The 9,363-nt window shown below is 53.0% G+C and overlaps 1 protein-coding gene across 4 annotated transcripts in view; it reads right to left on the bottom strand.

The window, feature by feature from the left end:
• Positions 1–426: 426 nt before the first annotated feature.
• TRAF2 (TNF receptor associated factor 2) overlaps positions 427–9,363 on the bottom strand; it is a 29,577-nt gene continuing 20,640 nt past the window's right edge. For 3 of the 4 annotated variants that reach the window (XM_062505924.1, XM_062505923.1, XM_062505926.1), the window contains 5 exons: positions 8,167–8,241; positions 6,873–7,232; positions 5,741–5,918; positions 4,075–4,223; positions 427–2,880 (listed from right to left, as the gene is read on the bottom strand). In XM_062505924.1, coding sequence (XP_062361908.1) covers positions 2,662–2,880; positions 4,075–4,223; positions 5,741–5,918; positions 6,873–7,232; positions 8,167–8,241 — 981 coding nt within the window. In that variant the 3' untranslated portion in view covers positions 427–2,661. Of the gene's footprint in view, positions 3,954–4,074; positions 4,224–5,740; positions 5,919–6,872; positions 7,233–8,166; positions 8,242–9,363 lie in introns of all 4 variants that reach the window. The other variant, XM_062505925.1, reaches the window with a different exon arrangement.

Raw genomic sequence — 9,363 nt, 5'->3', positions numbered from 1 at the left:
CCCCCCCCACCGGTTTTGTCCATGGGATGGTGCTGCAGCTTCAGAGGGGCAGCAACAGGTATCCTGCAGGCACTGGGCTCCCAACAGCAGCCTTTTCTGGAGGAGCTCAGAGTTTTTACAACCCAGGAACAGGAGTGTTGGATTTGCATTATCAGCAGGAGAACTGGAACCACTGGCCCAGCACTGCTGTACTGGCTCCCACTGACCTTTTGGGCCCAGTGGAGCTCCAGCAGCCAGACTCCAGCTCCTTCCCTTCCTATTACAGCCACCACCCTGTTCCTTCCTTGTTTGGGAATCCTCCTGCAGGGAGGCAGGAGCTGGGGAGAGTTCCCAGCACAGAAATTAATCCCCGGCACAGGAACACCTCCACCCTGAGGCAATCCTCTTCCATGCTGTGCCCAGCATCCCCTGGCTCATACACGATGATGCTGTTCAAACATCTTTTATTAGTGCTTCTAACCATACTACACCCTCAAGGAAAACAAGACCTAGTTCACAGTGCCAGACTGAGATTGTGTGGTGAAAAGGGAAAAAAAAAAAAAAAAACCCACAAAAATGCAGCAGTGGCTTTTGTCCAGTGTTTGTCCATGTGGCTTCCAGGCTGGCCAGGAAAGGGCTGGGCCCTTGTCTGCAGCACATAAGTACAATTTCTGCTGCCAGTTCCAGAGCTGCTAAGGGCCAAAAAAGGCTGGGACAGCATCAGCAGCTCCAGAAGGGTGGGGAGGAAAAAGTTCCTGGTGGGAGGGGCTGACAGGCCATGTCTTCCCTCCAGCAGTAACCGGTGGCCTGAGAGCTCAGCCTGAGCTTTGCTGCAGCAACTACTCACCCATCGACCTTCCAAACGTGCTGGGGCAGGAGGACCAGCTCCCACCCCGAAAGCAGCCCAGACACTCCAAAGTGAGACAGCGTCTCCACAGTCCCTCCTGGCACTACCTGGTCAGAAGCCCCCAGTCCTGCTGCAGGCAGAACAAGCTACCCCCCACATAACACTTAATTTCCAGGGATTCTGTGAGCAGAACTGACCTTCCTCTCCCTTCCAGGACAGGAAGGCTTTTCCAAGCATCCACTGCGGAGCTGCTGTAGATGGGAGCAGGGCTCTGCTAGCCTGGATTTTCCTCATAAGGCAACAGGGTGAGAGCAGCAACACAGGGCTTGATCTGTCCCTTGGGACAGGCTGGAGATAGCTTGCACAAAGGGAAGGGTCCTGTCACCCCCTCTCCCACCTCACACTGTGCTGTCACCAGCTTCTGTCCCCCTCCCCCTACAGCAGGGGCTGGGTCTGTCCCCAGGCCCTGCATACACAGGTGTAAGAAGCTCCACACAGCAATTCCCAAGGTGGCTAACAGGTAACCCCAGCACCTGTCTGGACAGCCCTTGGCCAGCACAGCAGCTGTGGGTGCAAAAGGTTCAGCTTGGACCAGGGTCCAGCTCAGCCTGCAGGGCATTGGGCACTCCTGAGTTCCTGGACAGCAGCAGGGTGCTGTCACCTGGAACCAGCTGGCCCGTGACTCCCGAGCTCAGGGATGGGGAGGAACAATGAGAGAGAGCAGCTGCTGCTGCTGCTGACTGCAGGCCCTGTGGGAGGGCAGGGGCTGGCCAGCAGTGCCCAGTGCATGGGCAGACAGTATATATCCCAGATCCTGAGGTGGCAGTGCCCAGACATACATGGCAGTGTGGCCAAGATGGACATGGAGCTCGACAGCAGCAGGAGCCCTGGGAAGGCTGGTGAAGCTGTCCCACCGTGGGAGTGAAGCCAGTTCAGGGCCTGTACCTTTGCATATGAGCAAAGACAGCTCCTAGCACAGTACCCATCCCACCCAGTGCTGCTTGGCACACAGGGCAGAGGGGGGCAGGGCCTGGAGCTCTCACCAAGCTCTCCATCATCCTCGTCTCCTGGTACAGGAGGGACAAACTCCACAGCAAATTCACTTCTCCAGCCCTACAGGCATCCCTGGTGCTGCCCCACAGTCCCTTCTGGGCAGCAGCACCTCCTGCCCCATTGCACACTCCAGCACACACAACCCATCACAAACCCAGCAAGGGCTGGACTCAGGGCTCCCCCGCCCTGCAGCTGGGCTCAGCACTCTCCTAACATACCAACGGCATCAAACCTGTGTTTGATGCCACAGCTGGCATCAAGTCTGTGTCCCTCTTGCCCAGCCGACACTGCAGCTGTCACACACCCTCCTGCCTCCCAGGGCAGGGAGCAACCAGCGGTGCAGAGCCATGGTACCCTACAGCACACAACTTCCAGGAACATGGAGATCTCAGAAGGAAAGCCTCGACAGCTGAGCCCAAATCCACCGGAGGTGGACCTCAGGCAGGGCAGACTGCTGTTTTACTATGGAGAGCTGTGGATGTCGGCTAAATAGGTAGAGCAAGAGCTGCACTGGTTTCCACTGGAGTCCAGACAACAGCGGTTCAGACACCCAAGTCCCTGCAGGGAATCTTAATATCTCACAGCCTGCCAGTGTCCACCAACCCTCTCCTCACAAAAGATGGCTCCCATCAGACACCTGGTATCCACTCAGAGCAAAGGTTCCTTTTCAGGAAGGGCTTTTCCCCTCTCTGTGCCCCCTTCTCTCGCTCTGAGACCCGTCTGAAGCAGGAGATACCCTGGGCAGTGCTGGCTCCACACTCATTGCTCTGAGGTCAGGAGGGTTAGAGGCCCGTGAGATCAACGATGGCTTTAATAAAGATGGCATCATCACGCACGTAGGAGTTCTTGGCTTCCATGACGGACACAGGGCAGAAGAGGGGGCAGCCACTGGCGATGTTCATCTCCGTGACAGGGCGCTGGAAGGACGAGGACGTCACGTCAGGGCGGAAGGCGTCGATGATGTGCTCCCGGTTATTCTGGTCCAGAAGCATCAGGGTGACCTGTGGGGAAAGGTGTAAACAAGGGAGTGGCTGAAAAAAAGACACATGGAAGCCTACCCCAGTGACCTTCTGTGACAGGTGCAGATACCAGCAGCCACAGCCACCCTGCATACCTGCAAACTGGAGAAATGCCTCTGAGCGGGACCAGCAGAGAACATCACCTCAGCAACACCCTGTAGAAATCTTCCCCATCACCACATCCTGCCTGTCACTTCCCTGTGGCAGCACAGAACTGAAAACCTACACCTTGCCCTCAGTAGCAACACAGGTTATTTCCCTGAGCCAGGGCTGTTTTCCCCTGCATCTGCTCGTGCCCACTCACTCAGTCTCCACATGTTCCACAAACCTGCAGTGCCCAGGAGCTGGGATCTGAGCTCCTGACCTGGAGTGAGCACACATGGCCCCCAAGCTCTGAGGCCACCACAACCTTCCCTTGCCCTCAACCCCTGCACAGTCTCTGTGGGGTCCCAAACATCCCATGTCACCCCCTGGCCCCACAGCACAGCTGGTGCTCTCAACACATCAGGGGAACCTCCAGGGCAGCCAACACAGAGCCCTTCCTCTGCCTTGCCAAGTGGGCAAGAGTGACAGTGCCAAAAAGCTCGAGAGGGTACCAAAACAGAGAGGCCATGGCTGGACACAGTGGGTGTGGAGGGAGCAAGGCACCTCACAAGGCCTCCTTGGAGAACTATCCCCTAGAGCAGAATTACTTAGTCACAGTGACTAGGCTAAGAGACCCTTCTTCTCACTTCAGACCCCACTTTATCTCCTTGTAACACTATTGGTCACATTTCCTTAGCCCCAAACCATTGGTCATTCAAGCCATACCTTCCCTATAAAAACCCCCTACTTTTACCCAGTTCAGTGGATTGCTGCTGTCCCTGGACTCCCCTTTGAAGAAGATAATAAAGAACCCTGTGGAACCTCTACACAGCGCTCCCGGTCTCATTTCTCTGTGCCGGCCAAAGGTACCTTGCAAGCCGAGCTGAAATCACTTGGAGCTGAAATCACTGTAATTGCTGATCACCTGAACTCCAGGCACTGCTTGCATCTTGGTACCTTGTGGCTGAAGCCTGCTTGAGACACCAGGAGAGGCCATTCCTTGCGGAACTCCCTATCTGGGTATGTCCGTGGCAGCCAGGGCTTGGACCCCAGGCCCCAGGCCACTACAGGTGGGCTCTGCTTCAGACCCACCTTCTGGTTAAAGGGCCACCGCAGCAGTGCGTCGTTGGGTCCCTTCATCACCACAAAAAACAAGGACAGGTGGGTCCCACGGCCAGTGCCATCCCCGTTCAGGTACACACGCAGACACATCTTGTAGCCGTACTTGCTGGTGTAGAAAGCTGTCAGAGAAGTGTGGAACAGGCACAGTGAGGGTCCAAATGCAGCACAGCCTGGCACCAGCAGATCTCTCTGAACTCTGAGGGCTCTTTAAGCTTGGAATCTGGGAGGAGCCAGGTCTGGGCTGCACCAGAGGTGGTCTGGAAAGCCCAAGGCCAGGCAGTGCAGCCCCTGGCCTGAGCAGATGCTGTGCACAGAGCAGCTGCTGCTGGTCCACTGGCTGTTCCCTCACTGCCAGGGAAGATCTGCCCCAGAGTTGGGCCAATCCTCCTGCACCCCAGTGCTGAAGGAGCTGTGGCTCATGGCAGTAACACCGGTGAGCAGGAACAATCCCCCCCATAAAGCACCTGGCTGGAAGCAGAGCATCCTCAGCAGCCCTGCTGTGAGCTGGTGCCTCTGGTCAGGGCCGGGGCTCAAGCAAGTGAGCTTTAGTTCTCATCTGGATCCCTACAGCATGGCTCGGGCATGGCCGGGATGGGATCTCAGGCACTTTCTGTCCCCAGCAGTCCTGGGAATGCCTATGGTGGGGTCACAGCTTGAAAGGGTCCTGCCACAAGTCACCCTCCCACAGGGACACAGAGCAGTGCATCTGGGATTGGTGAGGCTCAGCGTGCACAGGCAGAGATCGGAGGTCACAGCCGATATTTTACTGCAGGACTTGATGCTTTTCCCAACAGGCAAACTATGAATAGCAGAGACACTGTGCTCTTCCACAGGGCGAGGAGCAACAGACAGAGTCTTTGTCACTGTGTCCCTCTTGGTAATCCCCAGCTCATTTCCTCTGCTCCTTCCTCCCCACCTCCTTCACCCAAAGGCTCTCAGGACAGATGACCCCTTTGCTAGTCCAAAGACAACATCCTCACTACCCCTCTGGGCCTTCTCAGCACTCCCATCACCCTCTGAATGTAAAACCTATTGAGGAATAGGATGAAGGCTGGCTCCAGAATGGTGAGAGTAGCCAGAGAGTATAGTAAGGCAGCTGAGCATCCTGCTCTCCCTGGTCCAGGCAAGGAGCAGAGCAAGAACCCAGCAAAGACACCCCCCTTCCAACCCCAGACTGATGGGTTTCACCCTGGCTTGTCCTGGGTCAGGCCTTGAATGAACCTTCCTTGTACAATTTGCTGTTTTGAACTCAAGATTTTGCCCTTTGCCAAGCCCTGTGTCAATCATTTTGTCCTCACAACACTGCAAGCAGGAACTCCACTTCCTTTTCTTTAACACAGATATCAGCTGGTATTTCCTTGCCTTTATATTTAATACAAACCAAACAATTACAGCCAGTTCACTTTCTTATCCCATCCACAGACTGCACCTCTCTCCTTTCAGCCCTCTCTTCCTTTTTGGAACAGCACTGCTCTGCCTGCTTCACTCTCCAAGTCAAAACACCCCCTTCCAGATGGAATATTGTTTTTCTTGGCCTGATTTTCTCAGCCTGGCTTGGCAGCATCTCCCAAGCAAAGGACCTGCCTCAAGACCCACATTGAACTGAGATGCCAAAGATTTTGGGGATTTTGCACACCTGGAGAGAAGATGGCAGGAGAGCGGCCCGTAATCGCCTCCTGACGCTTCCGGGCAAACTCCGTTATCTTCCAGATGAAAACTCCATCGTAGGTGGAAGCCTCCATGTTGCGGATCTTCTCCTCCATCTCAGCCATGGCCAGGTCTTTGAGCCCAATGCTCCTCTCCAGCTGCCGGACCTGCTCAGTGGGACACATGGTGCAGGTCAGAAACATCTCTGGGGCCTGGGAGGGCTGGCAAACCCCGGCATCCCCTCGGGACTATTCATCAGTGAGAGACTCTCCAGAATGCACAGGGAGCACAGGAGGGAGAAATGAGCAACATAAGCCTGAAGCTTCCTTCTGCACCCTGTCATTCTGGAGAAGATCCATCGATACAGCTCAGTGCTTGAGCTGGAAACTTTCCCGTAGCCAATGTAAAACTCCTTCCAAGGAGCTGCTCCATTGGCTGAGCAGCACAAGAAGTGAGGATGGGGAAAAAAATCCTCAATAACTCAGCACTGTGACAAAACTAAATTGAGAAAGAAAAGAACCTACACCCTCTGGAGGGTTCATCCCTGCCAGCTCACACAGGATCACACCTGATCAGTTGCCCAGAGTACGCTGCAACTGTTATGCTGCAAACTGCACAGCTCCAGGTGCCAAGAACACTAGGAGCACTCCACAGGGACTGTGCTGGAGCAGACTGGTGGAGGCAGCTCCTTCACACCTCCAGCTTGTTGTCGCAGGCAGCAGCACTGATGGCACTCCTTTGACAAAGGCAGCACTCCTTTGGAAAGGTCTGGAAGGTGAGCAGCCCCACAGATTCAGTGAGATACAGCGCAAGGAGATGCAATGAAATTCTGGATGCTCTGGCTCTAGCTGGAAAACCTTGCTGAGGAAGAACCCCTCAGTATCTTGTCCAGCTTGATAATTAACAGAGATCTGATGCTTTACACAGGTCAGTTAAATTCTCAGTTTTTCCAGGGAGCTGCTGAGGGCTGGGCACAGGCACAAAGGGTATGTTAGTTCTGCCTTCAGATTTGTGGAGCTTCAGGGCCAGGTGATGAAGCTCTGCAAGCTCATGACATGGAAAAGAAACAGGGAACAGCCTCTGCTGGGAGTGCTGGGAAGCCCAGGCGAGCAGTTACACACCTTGTTGCTCAGTGTTTCAATTTTCTCCTGGTCCAGCTGGTGCTGGCGGCTGTAGGCTTCAGCTGTCAGGGATACTCTCTCCACCTCCCGGTTGAGCACACAGACAATGTTCTCAAAGGTCACTGTTTTCCTCTCAAGGGCCTCACACCTTCCCAAGAGCTCCAGGGACCGAGAGAGCTCTGACTCTGAGCACAGTGAGTTTGCTGCCAGCAGTGGGGAGCTGTTTTGTGATGAGGAAAGGACAGGAAGGGGTTTCGGGTCCACAGCACCAGTATTGAGGCTGAGCACAGAGCTCAGAAGCATGTAGAGATGCTCTGCCAAACACTTCCTTTCATGTTCCAGGAGCTTTTCATTTTCCACCTACATGAAGAGAAATACATCCCCCATTCAGCATATGCAATCTACACTGTCACCATCCACAGAACAAGTTCCTGCTATCCAGGTCACAATATCAGCTTTAAATTTATAATTTATGGGGGGGGGGGAAAGAAAGACTTTTAAAAATGTGTTTTGGTGGGGGTGGTGGGGGTTTTTGTTTTGTTTTAGAAATGCTTCAAATCACATTCAATGAGGGATGCTAAACACTTCCCCCAGCTGTACTGGTCTGCTCTGCCTTCCTCCAACCCCTCCCAGAAAAGCTCTGTCAGATGTACTTAACAGCCTCACATAACCCTCTGGAGGAGGGATTTATATGAAACAGTGGGACCTGCCAAAACTAAGTGACATAGAGAAATACAGCCTGGCTCCAGTTCTTCACATACAAAATCAATGTCATCACAAGTCATTACACATTTGCTTGGGTTCAAAGAGACCTTAAAGCTCATCCTGTCCCACTCCCTGCCTTAGGCAGGAACACCTTTCACTAAACCAGGTCGCTCCAAGCCCCATCCAACCTGGCCTTGGACACTTCCAGGGATTCAGGGACAGCCACAGTTTCTCTGGGCAATCTGTGCCAGGGCCTCCCCACCCTCACAAAGAACAATTTCTTCCTAAAAGTCTCTACTAAACCTGACCTCTGGCAGTGTGAAGCCATTCCCCTTGAAAGCAGCATAATCACCAGAGTCCCAAAGCACTTAGGGAGCTCTTGAAGTAGGAGGAGATTTCCTACCACAGGAATTTCATTCCTGGGACACCCAGACTCTGCACAGCAGATGATGCAAAGTTCCATGTGCAATGGGTTTAATCAAATACCTGAAGGTAAACACATGTGAAAGTTTGGGCAACAGTAGTTTGCAGGTGAACTCTAATGCTCAGACTGAAAAGCCCCAAGGTAATCCAAGAGAGGAGCCCTTACCACCTCAGCACAGCCCACAACCTCGAACCGGCAAGGTACTTTGGATCTGCCACACGTCTTCACATGGTCCCGAAACTAGAAAGGCAGGAAGGAAGGCAGTGTTAGGTCTTATGCGTCCCCACTGTTCCCTTTCCATCCCAATGACATTTGGGAAACTCCCAAGCTGAAAAATGCCCAAGCTGTGGCTAATCACCAGCTGCCACAGTGCCCACTAAACCTGAGCTCTGCCCACCATCAGGTATGACTTTTGCTGGAATACAAATACAGCCCTGACCCCTGAAGAAAGCTTAATTTCTCCTCCTCTTGATGGCTGGGAGGTCTCACTGCTCACCTGCACATGCAAGAGAGAAAAAAAAAAATGGGTACAGGTACAAGCTATGGATGCAGAATAATAAGCTTCCCTGAGGGCTGAGAAATGGGAGGCATAGGCAACAACCCCATGAAACAAGTGCATATTTCATTCTGGGCATTTCACACAACTCTGGTCCGGTCGTGCTACAGGTTGGTATGTTTACCTCCATTCCAGCATTACATTTTTGCAGAGAGGTGCCACTAACCAACATTGAGATGACTCGTTCAGGCTCCCACACAGTGCATGATTAATACAACAAGCACTGTCACAGCTTCAGCTTGGGTTTAGTACACCCCTCACCATCAGATACCAGAGCTCTGTTCTGAACAACTACCATATTCCCTCCCCACTTAACTCCTACATCTGCTACAACAGATGTCAATTAAAACTGGTTTAAAACAATTTTTTTAAGGCTTCTAGATCCATCTGGCTTGTGTAATGAGTTGGGTTACTCAGAGTTAACATGGCAGCAAATAATCGAGAGTTTGGAGAGAAAAACACAGGAGTTAATTTTTAAACACAGGGTAAATCACCCATGAGGACCCCAGGAGCTGGCTCCCTGCAGGGCTTCAGCTCCTGCCTGCAGATAAGCCAGGCTGTACCCCAAACCCCAGCCTGCAGATAAGGTGGGCTGCATACCTCCCAGCTCCTCCTAATGCTGACTATTTAGAACTCTTTTGCTCCTCTTTCTGCTGCCTCTGCCCTGCCCTGCTAAAGGGCTTTTTTCAACACTGCTACTAAAAGTACTTGCCCACAGAAAACAAGATGGGTTTCAGATGCATGTGCTGTTTGAAAATGTTTCCCAAAACATTAATTTTTCAGACTTTTAAGCCTTGTCTCAGGAG

This window comes from Cinclus cinclus, chromosome 19 (assembly GCF_963662255.1).
Source record: "Cinclus cinclus chromosome 19, bCinCin1.1, whole genome shotgun sequence".
NCBI classification, from domain to species: domain Eukaryota; kingdom Metazoa; phylum Chordata; class Aves; order Passeriformes; family Cinclidae; genus Cinclus; species Cinclus cinclus.
Note: the sequence above shows the minus strand (reverse complement) of the source record. Positions and strands in the feature narration are given on the sequence as shown.